Raw genomic sequence first — 21,512 nt, forward strand, 5'->3', positions numbered from 1 at the left:
GAGTGGGAATAATAAGTGAGGGTGGGAGTTTGGTTTAAGCTTGCTTTCTTGGTATAAATGTGCCAACGTACATGGATTTCTCCACCCTGAGTCCTGTTGGTTGTTGGACTCGTGGAGCCAACAAGATGTACATAAATGTTGGCTCAGCAGTCAACAATCAATTTATTGAGTCTACCTTAGTTGAGGATGAGGACTTTATATCACAGACTGAAAGAACATGAGAAACTGAAGCATACAAATGTTTCTCTATCTAACTAAAAATCCACCCTTCTGTTTTCCTATTGGCTGTTTTGGTGCTGATTTTATCTTGGTCACTCCAGAGAAAGGAACATTTTGGGAACATTTTGAACATTTTCTCCCAGAGTGTTACAGGATGATGCAAAAAAAGTTACTGTTTTGTACCAGAATTCTTTAAGATCCCTGACATTTTGGATGATCTCTGGGATAGCCCAGGTATATTCTGGACAATCCCAGACATCAGGATATTCAAAATGTAATTTTTTTGTATCTCTAGGACTACGGACAGCTCTCCAGCCTTGGAAGGATGAAACAATGCTGTCCATGCTGGCAACGCAGTTACTTGGACTGACTCAAATGATTTCCCAGGGAAATAGCTATCATGATTTGAAGTTACATCAACACCTCACTCCATCTCTCATGTCCACTTTCTCTAACCAGAAAGTGGAAGTTCTTTCTCTGTCTCAATTTCTGTATCACCTTCATCCATGAGAGAGGGCAGATAATAAGCTAGAAACAGAGACAATAGAACTGGCATTTTCATTTTCTTTGTTTTTCTAGTGTACCTGGATATTACTCGAAGCTTCATGGTGTTAGGTCTTCTTGCATCTATTATAGCTATGGTATGGGCCATAGACTGGGACCATGTCATCCACTGCAACTTCACCTTCGTGCCCAAATCTCTGATGACTTCCATCTTCAGCTTCCTTTCAGGTATCGTTGTAAACCATGTACACAACAGCTGGGCATTCTGTGTGTCCCCATGCATCCTGATGCTATTTGGGTACAATAGGAAAGTATGTGTGTGCCCAGTGTGGTGCTTATCCACCCCTAAAGGTAGCCGAAGACATTATGGTGCCTGAGGCAATGGACAAAATGGTACCTTTCTCCCCTTCTATAATAATAACTAGAAGCTGGTCAGTCTGATGGCTGGATCTTGATTAAGAACTCGTTTCCCACCATCCTTGGCTAGCAACAATTTATGCCTAGGTGGAGATGAGCCAGGCCATGTCTCTGTCCTCTGACATCTTTCCTGACCTGCCTTCCTTTTTATCAGCATCTTCCACCTGAAGTAGCCACCTTGTTCTGCTTTGTGTTAGTACAGTTTGCTCAACATCTACAATGGAAGAAGATTTTAGCACAGGGTGTATAGTTGTTTGAAATCAGGAAGTTGACCTTTACTTGGGAACACAACTGACAAAAAGGAAATGGGAGAAAACAAGACACACCGAGATACGTTTATCCATATTTGAACTTTGCTAAGGTTTATTATTTTTTATTATTGCAATCGTTGTTTTTTTTTAAAATGCAAAGGTGGATTTTGTATTCCTACTATGAAAGGGGATATTTACATTAAAATCACACAACACAGGTGCTTTGATTTTGTTGGTTAGGTAGGATTTAGCCGGTCTCTTCATATATTGGCATGATGTGGCAGAAGGACAGAAGCCCAGATAGCCAAGAGGGCTTAGGGCTAGATAAGGCGATCCTAGGCCAGCTGAAGCTACAGTGGTGCCCAGCATAGCGAGCACCCCATTTAATGACGAATCCGCATAGCGATGCGGATTTTGCGATCTCATAGTGGTGAGCTTTTTCCCCATAGGAACGCATTAAATGTGTTTTAATGCGTTCCTATGGGTCTTTTTGCCCCGCATAGCGACGAATCCGGATAGCGACGATTTTTTTGGAATGGATTATCGTCGCTATGCGGGGCACCACTGTATTCCCAGCCTCAACTGCTCCCCAGAGTAGGGATGTTGGAAATTATTTATGAGTGTCCTTAGCTTGATCTATCTCGGTGACAACATAGTATTTTGTCCATGTGTATTAGAGGAAGCTCCTCCCTTATGGAGCTTCTGTTTCCCCTCAATGCTTTTTCTCTTCCACTGGCTGACCTATGAGAGCAGCCAACACAAGGATAACTATGCTGGCTCAAGTAGCTTTCATCCCTTCGAAACCCACTAAAGACAGTGAATTTTCTACTGGCAGTGCACTGTAAGGCTATCTTTTCATTTCCAAAATATTCCTTCCCTCAAAGTGCAGAGTGAAAGAAACGAAACATTGAGATCCAAGAGAGATTGTAGTGGGCAGCAGGATTAAAAGTAGGGCATTACAAATAATACAGTTACTTTGGTGACAATTGTGCGGAAAAAGCTGCATCTCCAAAGTAATGCAATGACTGGGAATGACGCTATTCTTTCATGCGGAGAATGCTGCCATGTGTAATGTTTCCTAGTTTTCTTTCTTTTTTTGTTAATTAGCAGGAAATAGAATAAGTTACTAATTAGTATTGCATGGTATTACATTATAAATTAGTTTTAATAGCCGACAATGGAATGAGCTACTAATTCCTTTTCTTTTAACTTTAACTAGTTAGGTGTTTTTTTTGGAGGGAATTGTAACAGTTTCCATAACACATTATTTTTGAAAGGTAACTTTCTGTGTTCTGGTAGGTGGTGGTGGACCAATCAGGAAACAGACATGAGCTAGTTAGCAACTGGCAGAATATAAATGGTGCCTGCCAGAATCTGTCTTCTTTAGAGACAATGCCAGTTATAGCACGAAACACTGTTTATTGGTCAGTCCAGAAATATGGACTGGCTGGTGGATCTTTGCCAGTCTTAATGAGCATCTGGGTCAGAAAAACTATTTAAGCATAGTTCCTGTGAAATGCAACCCACGAGGGTTCACTTCTAACCTGTGTCACGCATGAAAAAAGAACATATCCATGCGCACAAATATTTCCAGGAGAATTTGGCTTTCATATGCAGATGAATGCAGAATTGTAGGTAAAAGCAAGAGGTTGGCTGTAAATTGACATCTAAATGTGGTCTGATTTCTGGCGTGGTGCCCAGCACAGTTGCCATGAATAGCTGGTATACTGAAGGAGGGGTAAGTAAATGTGTTAATGTTTTACCGAATCCACTTGTCCAAAGGTTGACGAAATTAATTTCTCGGCTTGCAAGTAGTCACCAAGCTGGTCCCCACTTAGAGCAGGTATATGAACACTACTGTAAACAATTAAGGTGGTGGTGAGAAGGTTAACCTGATTGTTACCCACAGTATGACACGGAAAAATCAGTGTCATGGATATATTACAGCCACGGCACTATTGCTGTTCGAGAGCTCTGGAAACTGTAAGATCTGAACCCGCCACCTGAAACTCTTTCCATTCTGTCTTCTAGGAATCTGTGTGCTACTTGCTCTGTTGGTGTTTGAATTTAAGCTGAACCAGAAATCTAAATCTGTGCCCAATTCTAAAAAATGGGCTTTTTACTTAACCTTTCCTGTCTGTGGCTTATGCTTCTTGTCAGGTGGGTATGAAGAAGAGGAAAGCTGTGTTCCTAAAAGGGTGAAATAATTATTTAGAAATCTCTGCCAGTCTGTGATTCTCCAAATACTTCTTCTAAACTTTGTGGGCCAGGTCTGTGGGTGGTCCCTGGACAACTCCACTCCGAAAACTCTTTCAGAATGAAAGTTTACAATTGTTGGCCAGCACGGATAAGGTTTTCAGATTTTCTGGACTACAAATTCCATAATTCTCAATTCTGGGAGTTCTGCCTACCTTGCAGGCAGCTTAACAACAACTCAGTGTGATGTACAGTGGTGCCTCGCTCGATGATGTTAATTCGTTCCAGCGAAATCGCTGTAGAGCGAAAACATCATCAAACGAAACAAAAAACCCCATTGAAACGCATTGAAACCTGTTCAATGCGTTCCAATGGGCTGAATACCTGCTCTTCCAATGAAGATCCTCCATACGGCGGCCATTTTAAAGCGAGGAATCCATCCTGGAAAACAGCAGGGGGGGGGCATTTTGAGCAGCCGGCGGCCATTTTGAAACCCGACGATCAGCTGTTTCCTGATCATCATAAAGCGAAAATCGGTTCCCGAAGCAGGGAACCAATCATCGCTAAGTGAAATTCCCCCATTTAAACAATCGCTTTGCGATTGCAAAAGCGATCGGAAAAACATCAGCGTAATGCGGATTCGTCTTAGAGCGGGGTAATCGTCCAGCGGGGCACAACTGTACCTGGGGGAAAGGCCTAAATAGGAAGGCACTGAAGCTTAGCTAGGCCAAGTCTCACTCCTGCTTCCTGTTCCTGCCCCAGTGCTATCTGGGAGTTTTCTTTCTGGGAAAGAAGCTGGAATGGAGTTAGTCCTAGCTAAGCAAACAGAAAAAACATTTCTATGTCGAGCTCACCCGTGCTAATTTTTTCAGTCCAAGTGAAATCCACTGTTTGCTCTCTGGATCTGCTTCCTTATAAAACTGCTCCCTCTCACCTACAATAAAAAGCACCAAAATATTGAAAGGAGCAGTTCACATAGACTGAAATCATGATTAAGTAATGTGTCCTTCTCTTTTATGGGCCTAAATCCCATTATTAGTCTCATCTAGAGTGAATTCATTGCTTCCATTGCTGAATGGTAAGCCAATGCTAATACAAGTTCCACAGGCCCGAAATCCTGTTGCACAGCTCCGCAGGCACAATGGGAACACTACCGTCATCAGCGGCGAACCATCGCTAGTTAAAGGCAAATCACCAAAGAAAACCTTTAATCATCAGCTCTTTGCTACTCTTGCTGATGTCATCACCAATATCTCCATCCCATAAATAACTTTCCGTGTTGAATTTGGTTGACGCAGGTAGTATAGCAGGAGGGCAATATGCTGAAGGTTCCAGGTTCAACCTCAGCATCTCCAGGTAAATCACGCAGGGTGATTTCTCATGTGAAATGCTGGGGAGCTGCTACCCATCAGTTTGGACATTGCAGGTTTGAACAGACCAATAATCTGTCGTCTCCTTAGGGCAAAAATTCCTGCAAGTGAGATGTTAAGAGCAGCTGTGAAATGGCCTAATGTCTTCTCCTCGCTCTCTTTCCAAGGCATTTTCAACTTAGTCACCTACAAGATGCATCTCTGGGGAACAGGAAAATCATGCACCCACATGGGTCCAGATGGCATCAGCGCTGCTGATGAAGATGATCCACACATTGTTAAAATGACCCCTTCTCTGCTCTGAACCGAGTCAGCTCCAATTGCATGGACATCTTAAGTCAAGATGTCAGCTACACATGAGGCAGTTTACAACGGGTACGAACCTCCTTGGGAGATACTTGGCCAAGGAACAGATTCTGGCACATCTTTCTTTTTTTTTGAGGGGAGGGAAAGGTTGGCTTCCTCAGCACCTCCTCTGTTTCATGCTGATTAGCATTGCCAGAGATTTCTTCATTTAAAAGAATCCTTCCCCTCTTCATTAAACATCTGTTTATTCAATATGATTCTCCAGAGATAGCAATTTGATGGCTCAACAGATGATTAGATGTTCTTCCTCACCCCGATCCCTGGTCAGAACTATTTACTGCTATTAAATACCACATTGATGAAAAAACAAATACTGTGGGCTCCTGTCTTTTAAGCTACTATGGTCTCTTCTGTTGTGTGTGCATACTACACTAGATAGCCCAACGTTTGGGTCAAAATAAGATAGATGCCCCCGTCTTCAAGTGCTCTAGCATGTTTACTCAATATTTTATCCTAGTCCTTTCTATTTGTTTACATGAAAAACAAACCTTGAGAAGATGGAGATCCTGTTCTTGGGAGGGCATCCTGATCAGTTAAGGGGGCCTGTTACACGATCTTGATGAGGTCACTCTCCCCTTGAAGGATCAGGTGTGAAATCTGGGTGTGCTTCTGGATCTGGCCCTCTTGATGGAGAAACAGATCCTGGCTGTGGCCAAATCTGAGGCAGAGTGCACAACTCCATCCCCTTCTCGACAGGCAATCCCTAATAACACTGGTTCATCCATTGGTAATCTCAAGGACTGACTACTGCAATGCTCTCTATGTGGGGCTGCCCTTGAAGGTGGTTAGATAGCTGCAGCAAGTGCAAAATGCAGCAGCCAGGCAGGTTACTGATACAGTGGTGCCTCGCTTGATGACGTTAATTCATTCCAGCAAAATCGCTGTAGAGCGAAAACATCGTAAAGTGAAATTTAAAAGCCCATTGAAAACCATTCAGTGTGTTCCAATGGGCTGAAAACTCACCAACCAGTGAAGATCCTCCATAGGGGCGGCCATTTTCCATGCCTGTGCAGCAAGGAATCCGTCACTAAGCACAGTGGGGGGGGGCATTTTTTCCAGCCGGCGGCCATTTTGAAACCCGACGATCAGTCATTTTTGATCATCGTAAAGCAAAAATTGGTTCCCGAAGCAGGGAATTGATCATCACAAAGCGGAAAAAAAACCATTCAAACCATAGTTTTGCGATCACAAAAGCATTAGTCAAGCAGATTCGTTGTTAAACGGGGTAATCGTAAAGCGGGGCATGACTGTACAACTAAATTTGACCATATTTTACCTGTCCTGGCTCGCTTTCACTGGCTACCGGGCCAAATTCAAGGTCTTGATGCTAACTTATAAAGCCCTTTATGGTTTAGGACCTTGCTACCTGTCAGAGCGTCTCTCCCTGAGGTCATCTTCCCATCCCACCCACACCTCCCAGTCATTAATGATGGAGGTGACCACTCCAAAAGAGGCCCAAAAGGCATCAATGAGAAACTGGGCCTTGTTGGTAGTGGACGCTGTGCTCTGGAACTCTCTTCCTGTGGAGGTGCAACTGGCCCCCACCCTCCTGAGCTTCCACAAGCAAATTAAAGCTCGGCTTTTTATCCTGAAATCGCAAAAGGAAACCTTTAATCAGTGACCATCTGCTACTGCCAATGACATCTTTCCCCATGTGCAGGTGGCATTGCGCAATAGGATTTCAACCAACCAATGACTCACCATGATCATCTGGAGGGATTGCTCTTATTCATAGCCATAAGCTCACCTTACCAGCCGGCTGCACTCTGCTAACATAATTAGCACAAATTGCTACAATGCAGCCTATTCATAGAATTGAATAGATATTCACCTTCCATGCTCCACCGCAGATTATAAATGTTGCTTAATATTTATGTTCTTTTATTTGAGAGCATGCAGGTTACAATACTTTCATTGAGAAGATGTAGTGTGGTGCCCATGATTAATTGCAACTATAATTGTATCTGAAAAGAAGGGATGGAAAACACTGCTTTAATACCAGTAACTGCTTCTGGGGTTAGAACTGTAATTCTTAACTAATTAATTTTTTAAAAATTACTTTCAAGGTTCTGACTGACACCCGTCCACCTACACACAAAAATCCTTTTCTTACCTGAAGCCATGGTGTTGAGGTTGCATTCCATTTGGAAACAGTAGATCCAGAATCCTGTTGTAAATTCACTTTCCCCTAAAGTGGGTTCCAGATAATTTTTTCTTCCATCCTCCTTGGAAGAGGAATTGAAAGAGAAAGGAAGATCCTTTGGGTGAATGACTGGCTATGAAGGTGGAGTCGACGAGAGGGATTTGGTTTTTTGTATGATGGGAGAAGCTTCCTGGAAGAAGGACTGCTAGCAAGAGATGGCTTGCACCTAACAAGGACTGGGAAGAATGTGTTTGCCCACAACATGAAGAACTTCATCAGGAGGGCTTTAAACTGAATTGGAAGCGGGAGGGAGACCCAAACACAGAGTTAAGGGTAGATGAAGCCTTACACACAATAAGAGGAATGAACCAACCTGATCAAAAGTGCAACAATAATAACATTAACAATAATAAATATAACAATAATAATAAAAATAACAATCATAATATTTATAAAAATGTACAAAGATAAACAGGCCACAAATCACACACTCTCCGGTGTCTGTATATCAATGTCAGGAGTATGGGAAACAAACAAGAAGAACTGGAAATTTTAATTCAGGAGGGTAAGTATGACTTGATAAGAATAATTTAAACTTGGTGGGATGACTCCCATGACTGGAATACAGCAACTGAGGGATATAACAGAAGGCTTTTAATTTAAATAACATCAACTGTGGGTCCTGATGGCAATTTTAATTGTATTTTAATCATTTTATCTTTTATTGTATTTTAATTGAATTTTAATTTGTTGTAAGCTGCCCAGAGACCTTTGGGTAGAGTGGGCGGCATATAAGTTAAATAAATAAATAAATAAATAAATAAATAAATAAATAAATAAATAAATAAATAAATAAATAAATAAATAAATAAATAAATAAATAAATAAATAAATAAATAAATATAAACTGATCAAAAAGAACAGAGAGAATAAAAAGGGAGGTGGAGTTGCAGTATATGTCAAAAATACACATTCCTGCACAGAAGTACAGGAGGAGAGTGGCTGACCCATTGAGATCATCTGGATCAATCTAGGTGGGGCAAAAAGGACCTTGGTAGCTGGAATCTACTACCAACTGCCCAATCAAAGAGAGGAAGCGGGTGAAACTTCTGAAAACCAAATTACAGGGTTTTCAAAGAGGCACAATGTAGTAGTGATGAGAGATTTCATCTATCCAGATATATGTTGGGAGGCAAATTCTGCCAAGTATGGCCCAAAAAATTCCTGGCTTGTGTGGCTGACCATTTTCTCCTACAGAAAGTGGAGAAAGAAACTAAAGGATTTGCTATCCTTGACTTGGTTCTGACCAACAAAGATGAATTGTTGGGGGAAGTGGCAGTAAGGGGAACTTTAGGTGAGAGTGACCATGTCCTTCTAGAATTCTTGATTTCAAAGAAAACAAAAGCAGTGTAGCCACACTGTCTGCTGGATTTTTTTAAAAAAAGCCAAGTTTAATAATCTCAGAATATGATAGAAAGTCTAGTTCCAATGTTGGGAACTGGCACTTAATATATATATATTTAATGGAGTGTGTGTAGAGTGCTTAAACTGTTTAATAATTAAATCATATAGGCTTAGCGCTCTTGTGAACATATATAGTAGTGATTCCGAGCCTTGAATCCCCAGATGTACTTGGACTGAAATTCCCAGAAGCCTTCACCACTAGCTGTGCTGGTCAGGATTTCTGGGAGTTGTAGTCCAAGAACATTTGGGGACCCAAGGTGGGGAACCACTAGTGTACAGATGATAGCCTTCTTGATAGTATTTCACAGGCAGAGAATCACATTAGCTTGAAGTTTTGAAGGAGCTATCCACAGTGCTGAAATTCATCCTTCGAAAGAGATGAGCAGTCTGGAATCTGGAGTGCTTCTATAAAGCTCAGACTAAACTCAATGTGGTTTCACTGTTCCACTGATGTCAGTCGCACCAGGTTCTCCACTGTGATCTCAGGAAAAAAATCTGCAATGCTATCACTACTACAACATCCTGACTTTGCCATACAGGAGCCTGCAGTGCCAGTATTTGCCAGAAGGCCACAAAACGTTGTCCAGGATATTGATGGCCCTGCCTCCCATCTTCACCCAAATCCAGGGGATTATAGAAGCTTCAAATCAACAGCCAGGATCCGTGAATGTGTGGGAAAATAAACTGGAGCTTATTAATCGAAACAGCACAATATTACGAAGAAGGATGACTGATTTTGAAAGAGGAGTTCAATCTGTGCTAAATTATTTTTTTTCTTTTAAAGATTATTTAGACTTTCTTACTAGATCCAGCTTTGTTTCTAAATAGACAGGCAGTAGTTATGTCCACTAACAGTGCTCTCATTCAGCTTCAGCAGAACACCAGTTGCAACTAGAGAAAGCAAATCTCCCCTTGATTTGTTTCTGATCTACGCTGAAGACTATGGAGACTGGCTGCCAATTAGGTTAGATAATACAGAATCAAAGGGATCAAGCCCCCGAATTAGCATAAATACCTCTCATAAACAGTATCTGTCACGATAAGGAGGGGAGACTTGTTTAAGCACACCAAATAACTTCAGAGCTAAATAAACCAGGGCTGGATAATCTGCAGAGGTCCAGGAGCAGAACATGCCGATTGCTGGTATCTTCAAGGCTCCATCTGCTCCCAAGACCCTCACACCCGTTAAAATTTCTCCTCACAATGTTTTTTAAAAATGGAAAACCCCTAGCCACCATCTACAGGCAAAAGAAGAAGAAGAAAAGGACATGAAATGAAATAAAGCTTGGGGTATTGTAGTGAGCTCAAGGACTGCTGGGGGGGCTTCAAAAATGGCTCCTATGCTCTCTATAGGACACAATGAGACTTTGGGGTTCAGTGTAGAAGTCCTGGGGGTGGGGAGGCATAAGGCCCTGCAGGTCTCTGGGGCTCTGTGGACATCACTCAGGACCCACCGCTTCCATCCTGCCTACTTGGCGGAACGCCTCCTCCCACCAAGGTCTACCCGGATCACCCCCGCGAGTCAAGAGGTGAGGCTGAGGAGCCTGACGCCGAGAGAGGCCCAGAAGGAGAAGACATGAAACCGGGCCTTCTCGACAGTGGCTCCTCGCCTCTGGAACAATCTCCCTCCGGCGTTTCGCGCGGCCCCCATGCTGGGCACCTTTAAAACCCAATTAAAAACATGGCTGTTTATTCAGGCCTTCCCTCCAGCCAACTCTTGATTTTTTCTTACTTTCCCTTTTTATTTTTACTGCTGTTCTTGTTTAATTATTATGTATTTGTCTATGTTTTATTATTTGATTTTATATTTGGAAGCCGCCTAGAGTGGTCCGTGGGCCAGATAGGCGGGGTATAAATTAATTAAATAAATAAATAAATAAATAAATAAATAAATAAATAAATAAATAAATAAATAAATAAATAAATAAATAAATACTCGAGTATCAACATATTATTATAGAATGGCTTGTTTTCTGCCTTTGAAGAGAGACCTTGAGAAAAAATAACTGAAGAATTGTGTAGGACCTAATAGGTAGCAAGTTTGATGGGGCACAATTGGGCTTTCTTGGGGTGCAGCCCACTCCACCAGATGGAGCAGGTCTGGAATCCATGAAACCTTAGGCCCTCAAAATGCTCATTCATCTTTAAAGGGTCACCATACACTTTTCTGATCTTAGAAAACAATGACTTTTGGATTGAATCTCCCAGAATCTCCCATGTAGCAGAGCCAGTGGTCACGTTGACTGGGGGAATTGTGGGGGAAGCTATCTTTGAAACCTCTTCATCATTTTTGCCATAAATCAGTGGTTTCCAGCCTTGGGTCCCCAGATGTTCTTGAAATAAAGCTTCCAGAAGCCTTCACCACTAGCTGCGCTGGCCAGGATTTCTGGGAATAGCAGTCCAAGAACATCTGGGGACCCAAAGTTGGGAACCATTGTAATAGACTAATATGGTTACCCGATCCCCACCACTGTCAGCCATCTTGGATTTTTTTTTTTAATTGTGGGGAAACCTTTGACATCTTGTGGAATAAACAGGAAGGAGACCTGTGGGTTTCTGCTGGATGGGGACAGACGTCCAGTCCTGTTTCCACCAGTGGTCTTTCTCAGACCTTTCTACATCCCCTTACAGGCAGCTCTAACTGCCATGGAATTTTTCTCCCTAGACTTGGGGACTTGTGAGAAGGGCAACTTGTGAGACTGGACAACACTGAAGATTTTAAAACATGTTTTCCAGTGTCTCCATCCTCCAAATTCACTGAGTGTCCTCAGGAGGATGGTTCCCTGTCAGCATCATCACATCATACTGCAACACCCACATTTGCTTTTCAGATACTTTCCCACTTCCTTCTGTAACTTGATTTGACTAAGAAACATTAAGTTCAACTAGGGATTTATTTTTAATGTTTTCAAGGGCCCTCCTAAGTGGAAGTTGTTCTTATCCTGGAAAAGAAGACAAATCTTCCACGGGGAGCCAATGTATTTTCATATAGCTGGAAAATAAAGTATCCTATTTATGAATGAGCTACTTCAGGAGTTCCAACAAGGCAGTTTGGAGAAGATGATGTTAAAAGCAAAAGGTTGCAAAGGCGCCCATCGGTATCTCAAAGGGAACCTTCCACGTCTTGATGGCTCCTGGTTAAATGACATTGCCACTTAAAATCCTCATTGTTTGCCCAATCAGGCTCCAGGATCTGGTCTGGGGTCAGCAAAAAGGGAAGCCAGTGCTTGTGGGTATGATTGATGGACTAAATAGGAATGATTCGTGAAGTCTCCTTGCTAGACCTCTTCCAGATGTCTTTCTGTGTTCATCTTTTCTTCTTCTGAGGACTTATGCTCTATCATGGCCTGTGTACCTGGTGAATTAAAAAAAAGGTTAGAAAGCAAGACAGGCTATGTTTTGCCCTACACAACCAGAGAAGGTGTGGAATCTATTTAACAAGATCTTGTGGCAAGTCACAAGAAATCGTTGACCGATCGTTAAAGGTTTCCGACTCTCCCTTATGACAACCATTTAAAATCTCTCCTCACTTTCTTTTTTTTGGTCCTTCGGGGAAAGCAAGAGGAGTGTTTTGGTTTAAGAGGACCTGTGATTGTGGTTCTACTAGTATGAATCACAAATATCCAGGCTCAGCATGTGCTGTTGGACAGTTCTGGTTGATGGACCCAATGGTTCCAAGGCAAAATCGAGTAGATCTGGCAAGCGTGAACACATTGAATGTAATGGATCCATAGTTTGGATCCACAAATTGGCTGAAACTGAACTGGGCCTCCTGAAATTTGGTACTCTCCCTTTCTTGTGTTTGAGGCAGGCAGAGATACCGAGTTTACAAAGCCCTCATAGGTTACTAAGCTTAGCTAATGGGTCCTTTCAGTTTTACTGCGTCACAAAGCTTCTTCCAATCATTGGCATCTGCTGATGGTTTGTTTTCTCATGGACTGTGCATTTCCCTGGGTACATCATCTAGGCCCTTTCAGTGAAGATGGACCACCGTGGCCACCAACAGTCTGAAGCCTACATCCATAAATCTCTTGGTGGCCAGTTCAGACCCTTGTCAAAAACCACCTGGCCCTTCCCTAGCAGCAATCTGGACCAAGAGAAGGAAAGAGATGGATTGGGTGTCTGAATGGAAGACAGAGAAATGGGGGCAACCCTAAACATTTTCTGTCCAGGCTCCACCCACATCTCAGATGGTATTTGTGGATGCCATGGACTGACCACAAGACAAACAAGTGGTTCCTAAATCAAATCGAGCTTGAACTATCTTGAGAAACAAAAATGATAAAATTAAGAATGCCATATTTAGGACACACACTGAGAAGACAAGACTTGCGGAAGGGGACAATAAGGCTAGTGAAATTTGAAAGCAGCAGGAAAAGAGGAAGACCAAATATGAGATGGACAGACTACATAAAAGAAGCCATGACCTTGAGTTTATGATAGCTGGGTAGGTCTGTTCATGATAGGACCTTCTGGAGGTCACTTTCTCATTGGTTTGTTGTAAGTAGGAGATGATTTGACAACACAGAACAACAACAATCACCCACCATTTTCTCTCAGCTCATCCACTTCTGGCACAGATCAAGAGGCAGGTTGTTCCTCTCCCAAATGATTCTAATTCTTATCCTAATTTGTCAGTGTTGCTGCCATACCTCTACCTACTCCCACCCACGTTTTGGCCCCAATGGTTCCATACTATCAGTAGAAGGGGCTGACCTAAGACGAAGCTCAAAAGGCAGACAATGCAGCCCATGTAGAAACCACAGAACAGCCATAGTTGATTGCCTGTTACATCCACTTCAGTTCTAAGCTTGAGGTATACAATCAGCAGAGTTCCCAGCAGGAAGACTCCTGTAGCCAAGGAAGAGGAAGTCACGATTATTGTTTGAACCTTGATTCTGTTTCAGTTCCTACTGATGATCTTAGCTACATCAAGACTCCATCACCATTGACCAACTTAGGCTGTCGTATTCCTTTCTTTGATTAGAAACCTTTCTGGGTCATGTGGCTTGCACGATACCTGTGTGGAAGTTAGCCAGACAAGAGACCAGATCTTTACTGATGTCGAAGTTTACAAAGCGATTATGTAGATCCCACTCGGAAAGCAAAGCAACGAAGTCAGCAAAAGTGGCGAGCAGTGAAAGGCCTCGAGCAACATCCAGAAATACTAGAGGAAATGTAAAACAAACAAACAAACATTTACATATTGCAACTCATATAAACTTCCCCCCCTTCTTTTTAAATTAAAGTTATTATAAACAGCCAGGCACATGAAGACCTCAGTTTACAGGTCTAAAAACATTTCAAGATGACTGTGACCACAGAGGACACTTGGTGGGTAAATGATCAACTAATGTGGTTGATGACCTTGTATTTCCTTCTCTAGGAAATCCCCAACCTCTTCCTCCAGGAATACCTTAAAATAGACTACCAATGTCATCTTGATATTGGCAGCAAAGTTCTCCTTGACCTGCAGGAGATCTCCTTCCCTCAAAAGCTATTTTGGGGGCTTATCAGTTCAGGTGAGATGTTTCAACAAACGAAAAAAGCTGCAGAGGTGATACAATGGCCATCTTCAAACACCTGAAGGATGGTCTCATGTGGTAGATGGATGAAGCTTCCCCACCACCACCACCCCACCGCCCATGGTGCCAGAGGGCAAGACCTGAACCACTCAAATTCAAACGATGGTAAAGGATATTCTGACTAAATATTACAAGGAACTTCCTGATGGCAAGAACTGTTTGACAGAGAGATGGCATACCTCGAAGGGTGGTGGATTCACCTTCATTGGACGTTTTGGGATGGAGGGCCATCGGGCAGAGATGCTGGGGCTATAGGACTCCTGCATTGGGAGGGCTTAGGGTAGAATGTGGTTCCCAGCCTTGGGTTTCCAACCTTGGACTATAACTCCCAGAAATCCTGGCCAGCACAGCAAGTGGTGAAAGCTTCTGAAAATTTTAGTCCAAGAACATCTGGGGACCCAAAGTTGGGAAATACTGGATGACATGTTCCTTGGGGCTCCTCCCAACTTCTATTTATTACTTTCCCCCACCCCACATTTATACTCTGTTTTACCGCCAAAAGATAGCATTCAAGGCAGCTTACAAACTTTTAAAAGAATAGAATTCTTTTTAAAGAATTTTAAAAAATAGATGAAATTACATTTAGCTAAAAAAAAAAAATGATAACATCATATGAACTGGCCCCATGATAAAAACAATTAAAAGTAAGCAAATACATTAAAGCTGCTCAGAGTGGTCGCATAGACCAGATGGGTGGGATACAAATCAAATCAAATCAAATCAAATCACATCACATCAAATCAAATCAAATCAAATCAAATCAAATCAATCAATCAATCAATCAATCAATCAATCAATCAAATTAAAAGGCATGAAAATCAGCCAAAGATTCAGATTAAAAACCACATAGCAGGGCAGGATTGATGATTCTAAGGTCCCCGGGATCCTGACCCATTTAAGTTAGCTATTGGTTCATTTGTGCATTTTGTTATGTAAGTGACTTTTTCTGAACTTCTCTTTGCTTGGTTTTTTTAAGCAAACATATTTAAATTTAAAACTGGAGTTGTTTTGACTTTTTTTACATATTTGGAGGGCTTGCTCCACTCAGACATCAGCTATGTTAACCTTGCTAGTAGGGAGTTTAAAATATCCTCTGAAAAGATGCTTATTTCCCCCACATCAGTCTTTAAGCCTGCATTCTCCCTTATCCAGAATAGTTAATAAACAGGCGGGATTTGCACACTGAAAGCTGTGCTGCTCTATAATCTAAAAAAAGGTAAGTGCAAGTGTACTTCGACATGATGAACAAAACGAGAATGTCTCATGCAAAATAGTTGAAAACATATTATAAAACAGATTCAAAATAGTTGAAAATTGATAACATTTCATATATGTGTGTTCATTTGCCCATATAATTAGTATATAATAGGACTCCTTATCTGCAGGATCTGTTGATTCACTTATCCACAGTCTGAAAATATTAAAAATATTAAGAGAAAAATCATAAAAATATATATTTCTAAAGATGATGTTACCAGAAACGGCCACTGAAAGGAGCCAGAGATCATGTTATGCATAGTGTTCACTATGAAAATAGGGTGTTTGCTCTAATCCATGCTTTTCAGCATATACAGAGAGGCTTGGAACCCATACCCTACAGATATGGGATACGGGGGTCCTACTCTAATTAATAATTCAGCTTTACGGGCTTGCCTTCTCCTCTTGCCCTCCCCCACCTGGGGAATGAAAAATCCATTTGACCCAGTTCTTTTTTTAAAAGAACAATTAAACCATCAACATCTCTTACCACCACTGTGGAAAAGCGAAATGCACCCTAAGTGGTCGCAAACAGTCCACAGACCCCTGAAGAAATAACCGTATGAGGACTTGTACCACAGCAATAAAGGTGATCCGGTGGCAATTATGAGCAGTGCAAAGCTGACGGAGGATAAGATACGGCGTGTCCTTTTCTGGAATGTTGCTGGACAGATCTTGGCAATGCACTGCAGGAAGAGGAAAATCCAGCGTCAGACATCCCAAGGATGCTAATTTATGTTTGAGAATAGTCAAAAGACCATCTTTTCTCAGAATATTATTATGACAATCCTGCACAGTACGCTAGGATGATTATTTCCTCCACATCAGGTACAGGGAGAAGGACACTCCTCGGATATTGTGAAGGAGGAGGATCAAAGAATGGTTAGTCCGCTCCAGGTTTTAGTTTGAACTTTATAGATGGCATCCAAAGTGCTGAAAAGCAAAGCATGCTGCTTATATACCACACCAAAGCACTCTCTGAGCGGTTTACAGTTTAATTATGCAGGCTGCGCATGGCTCCCCCTGCCCCAAGTGAGGTGGGTACTCAATTTACCAACCTCAGAAGGATGGAAGGCTGAGTGAACCTCGAGCTGGCTACCTGGGATTGAACCCCAAGTTGTGAGCAGAGTTGGGTTGCAGTACAGCAGTTTAACCACTGTGCCACAAGCCTCTTGTTGGGGATAGGTTTTGGCCTTGTAAATAGCTTCTCTAAAATTGAGACTACGAAACAGAATGGATTCAGCACCCCCACGAGATTGGAGTCACCAGCCCCCACTCCTTGGTTGAAGGAAGTAGGGGAAGCTTGTATTATTGAGCACGGAGTTAATAGTTCTTGCCAGAAGTTGTAACTTGGTAAAATTTGAACTGCAGACAATCATCCTGACACTCCACACAGCCATATCTCCAGAGCAGTTCAAAAATGCAGGACGATGCATTGATCAATATCAACCAACCTAACAGTTTTCATTCCAGTGGGTCTTTTGTAAAGCTAATGGGTCTGAATTACCTGTATGAGACCAAGCCCCCCCTCCCCAAGTTATTTGTATTCCAATATGGCTGACAAATATATTGCTGGGGAAATACATGTATCTCTTTCCTTTGTAACCAATCTATAGATAGCAGACATGTTCCAAGTGAGGAGGGAAATCTGAATTGGCCCATATAACATGATTTCTGCGATAAGAAACTTCTGGTACTTTGACCTTGCCCACTCTGGCTTCACTAGACCACTGCTCGCCTATCTTAATACTCTCTGATAAACATGCTCAACAATTATGGTCTAAGTGGAAATCAGAGTCTCCCGGTCTTAGGGCATTCGTTATGCTTCTTTGTGTCTCCTGACGCAGAACAGAAGAGCAGCGAGTGAAAGGAGCAGAGTTAGTATGCAAGAAAGGAACTTCTCTGTGCTTGACTCTTGCCTTCTGGCTCCTCCAGTTCTGCTTGGGAGTCCTAGCAGATTCCTTTCTCCAGGGCCTCTAGGCAAGTCCATGAAGTGCCTTCCTCTGCAGGGCCACCCAAGAGTTAAAAGGGGGTGGAGCAAGAGACAAAGACATTCCGCAAACAGCATGTTGGCCCTTGGAACTGGCAAGCCCATCTTACTCTGATCATCGCCTCAAATTCCTGATAGATTTCTGCATCCGATAACAAATGGCACCGTGCTTCCCTCTATGGCTAGAGTGCCGACTTAGCACTCAGAGCCACGAATAGTGTCCACGCCTGCCTTTGTGATATTTCCAGTGATGTCATGGATTCTATAGATACATCTTCTCTTTTCTCATTTGCTCTGAGAAATCCTAGTTCTGGCAGGAGTAATTTAAAAAGCACGTGAATGCCAAGGAACTGCTTGCTTTTACTCCAATCTTCTATGTACTTCCTAAAGGGAAGCGCGAATCAAAAGGCTTTTGGCAATGAATCTTTGAATTGGCACAGCGACAGGGCGGGAGAAGGTGGCAAGAGAACAGGCCTGCTTCTGAGCCAGCCGGTTTTGGATCCGATAACTTCATTCCTCCCTTGATCCAAATGGCATAAGAGGCCCCACCAACACTCTCCTTAGCCTTCCACCCTCGTTCATGAGTTTTTGCTGTGCTAACACTGTGAAAACACTACACACACATACACAAACACTTGGTGTCAACTGTGAATGGGTGAAGATGGGTGCCCAAGAGAGAGAGAGAAAATATTTGTATTAGTTTTCAATAATGTAACAACAAATAAACAAAACATGTGTTCACCTACAAACAATAATAAAGTAATTTTAAAAAGTTTTAAAAAACTCCACACAGTTATAACATATATTTATAACTCCCCCCCCCCCTTGTTGCTATTTATCTTGGTTGTTGTGGGTTTTTCGGGCTCTTTGGCTGTGTTCTGAAGGTTGTTCTTCCTAATGTTTTGCCAGTCCCTGTGGCCGGCATCTTCAGAGGACAGCATGCCGGCCACAGAGACTGGCAAAATGTTAGGAAAAACAACCTTCAGAACACAGTCAAAGAGCCCGGAAAACCCACAACAACCATTAGATCCTGGCCGTGAAAGCCTTCGCGAGTGCTATTTATCTTATTTGTTTATATTATTATTTAGTTATTTATTTTCCATTTTGTATTGCGCTATTCCTCTCCAGAAATAAATGGATTCTTCTCTGGTGGTAAATTGTTTCCCTTTCACAAGTACATATACCAAAAAAATAAAAAATAAAATTCTGTTTTTCTTTCGAAATGTTTAATATTTGACATTCCTTTGTTGTTAGAGACGAGGAGCAGATCGTGGATCTTAGAAACAGAGCTTCTAACTGCAGTTGGTCGTGATCACAGGTTAAGTGAGTGGGAAGGAGGTTTTTTTCTGAGAGGTGGTGAGAGAAAAGCATTCTAAGGCAGTTAGAGAGCGATCTGGAACCTGAGGACGGGATTCCAGGCAACTGAGATGCAATGCTGAAGTTCCAAGGAAACATATGTGTCTCATGAAGCCCGAGCTTTTGGCTGGAGGAGTGGTCACCTTTGATCCCTACCAGCAAGAATCTTAAGAAGCACGACTGGTGGATAGGCCTTTTCACTAAGGGAGACATCTATCAAAACAAGGTGCTAAGGTAGGGGCTTTTAACAACTGATTCTGTACTTACAGTGGTGCCTCGCTAGATGATGATAATCTGTTCCACTGAAATCACTGTTTAGCGAAGTCATTGTCTAGCGAAAAGCATTTCCCCATTGGAATGCATTGAAACCTGTTTAATGTGTTCCAATGGGGAAGAATCGTCGTTGTCTAGTGAAGATCGGCCGTAGGAAAGCCGCTTTGCGAACCGCCGATCAGCTGTTGAAATCGCTGTCTTGCGAAGCTTAGGTCCCGAAAACACCTGTTTTGCGAGTGCGGAGGGAGCTGTCAAAATTGTCGTATAGTGAAAATTGGTTTGCGAAGCAGGGACCAAACATTGTCCAGCGAAATTCCCCCATAGGAATCACTGTTTTGCGAATCGCTATAGCGATCGCAAAAAGTCAATGTCTAGCGAAAAAACTGTCATGCGGGGTAACTGTCTAGAGCGGCACCACTGTATTTAAAAACTGGGGTTTTGTGAAATCAAGTAGTGTTTTAACACTGGAAATTGTTCACCTGTGTGTTCTCAAAACCTTTCTTTCTCAAAACCTGACGGTTCATTTTCTGTTTGTCCCTTTTGATAGGGCCTTTTCTCTGATTGCACCTCAAGATGCATATGATGGGAACAGGTAAGCATGGGAAAGGTTGGTGGTTTTTTGTTTTGTTTTGTTTTGTTTTTTTATGGCTCTCTTGCCTCACCAGCTTTATCTACCCGAGGCTTCCCGAGAAAGGTCAGGCTGGGAGTGTGCGTGATGATGATGATGATGATGATGATGATGATGATGATGATGATGATGATGATGATGATGATGATGATGATGATGATGATGATATACCATGTTTCCCCGAAAATAAGACAGGGTCTCATATTAATTTTTGCTCCAAAAATGCATTAGGGCTTATTTTCAGGGGATGATTTTTTTTCATGCACAACAATCAACATTGATTCACAGACAGTCATGTCATCTTCTTCTGGCTGCTGCACAGAAGGCGGTGGTCTCACTTCACTGGGGCTTATTTTTGGGGTAGGGCTTATATTATGAACATTCTCAAAAATCATACTAGGGCTTATTTTCAGGTTGGGTGTTATTTTGGGGAAACAGGGTAATCACTAGTCCTTCATCATCATCATCAAGCAAAAAAAAAAAAAGCAAAGCATGCTGCTTCAAGCATTCTCTGGGCAGTTTACAAGTTAATTATGCAGGCTACACATTGCCTCCCCCCGCGCACGCTGGGCACTCATTTTACCGACCTCAGAAGGATAGGAAGGCTGAGTCAACCTTGAGCTGGCTACAGTACCTGGGATTGAACCCCAGGTCATGAGCACAGTTTTGGCTCCAGTACAGCAGTTTAACCATTGTGCCATGAGGCTCTTGCAACAACAACAACAACAACAACAATGACGACGATGACCCTAGGGGGCGGTGCTCATCCACGTTTCCAAGCCATAGAGCCAGCGTTTTTGTCCGAAGACAATCTTCCGTGGTCACATGGCCAGTGCAACTTAGACACGGAACGCTGTTACCTTCCCACCGAGGTGGTCCCTATTAATCTACTTGCATTTGTGTGCTTTCGAACCGCTAGGTTGGCAGAAGCTGGGACAAGCGACGGGCGCTCACTCCGTGGCGTGGATTCGATCTTACGACTGCTTGGTCTTCTGAACCTGCAGCACACAAAGGCTTCTGCGGTTTAGCCCACAGCGCCACCACGTCCCTTTCGCACAGGCTGTGCAAATTCAGATTTTAAACTATTCAAAACCCTGACTGAATAGGGGCCATCAGTTTCTCTTTTGCCAACACTTAAAAAAACCCAACAAATTATTTCCATCCCTAAATAATAAATGCTGAAAAATGAAAATGCTGAAAATCTTTTGGCAGCGTACTAGAACAACAGACCTGTAAACAATGATTGTGATGAATACGCTGCATTTCCATATTTGTTTCTGCATCTTGTATTTCAATAAAGTTGCTTTAGATGCAAATAGAAAAATATAAAAAGAAAAGAAAATGTGTGAGTGGTTGTTGCTTTGGAAAGACTAGCTAACGACACCCATCAATCACAGTGACAGATCATATCTCCCCCCCCATTACAACAATATACCCATAACAAAAAAACACCCCGATCACCATAATCACCCAATCTCCTGAAAAGAACAAAA

At 42.3% G+C, this 21,512-nt stretch overlaps 1 protein-coding gene across 4 annotated transcripts in view; it reads right to left on the bottom strand.

Annotated features, from left to right (window-relative positions):
- Positions 1-5,383: 5,383 nt before the first annotated feature.
- Positions 5,384-21,512, bottom strand: part of LOC144584329 (uncharacterized) — a 44,305-nt gene continuing 28,176 nt past the window's right edge. For 2 of the 4 annotated variants that reach the window (XR_013538511.1, XR_013538510.1), the window contains 4 exons: positions 16,263-16,458; positions 13,951-14,097; positions 13,647-13,781; positions 5,384-12,285 (listed from right to left, as the gene is read on the bottom strand). Coding sequence is in view for 1 of the 4 variants with exons in the window: in XM_078380294.1 (XP_078236420.1) it covers positions 12,209-12,285; positions 13,647-13,781; positions 13,951-14,097 (359 nt within the window). In the remaining 3 variants the exon portion in view is untranslated. The remainder of the gene's footprint in view (positions 12,286-13,646; positions 13,782-13,950; positions 14,098-16,262; positions 16,459-21,512) is intronic. The other 2 variants (XR_013538512.1, XM_078380294.1) reach the window with 2 other exon arrangements.

Source organism: Pogona vitticeps, chromosome 9, assembly GCF_051106095.1.
Source record: "Pogona vitticeps strain Pit_001003342236 chromosome 9, PviZW2.1, whole genome shotgun sequence".
Classification (NCBI taxonomy): Eukaryota; Metazoa; Chordata; class Lepidosauria; order Squamata; family Agamidae; genus Pogona; species Pogona vitticeps.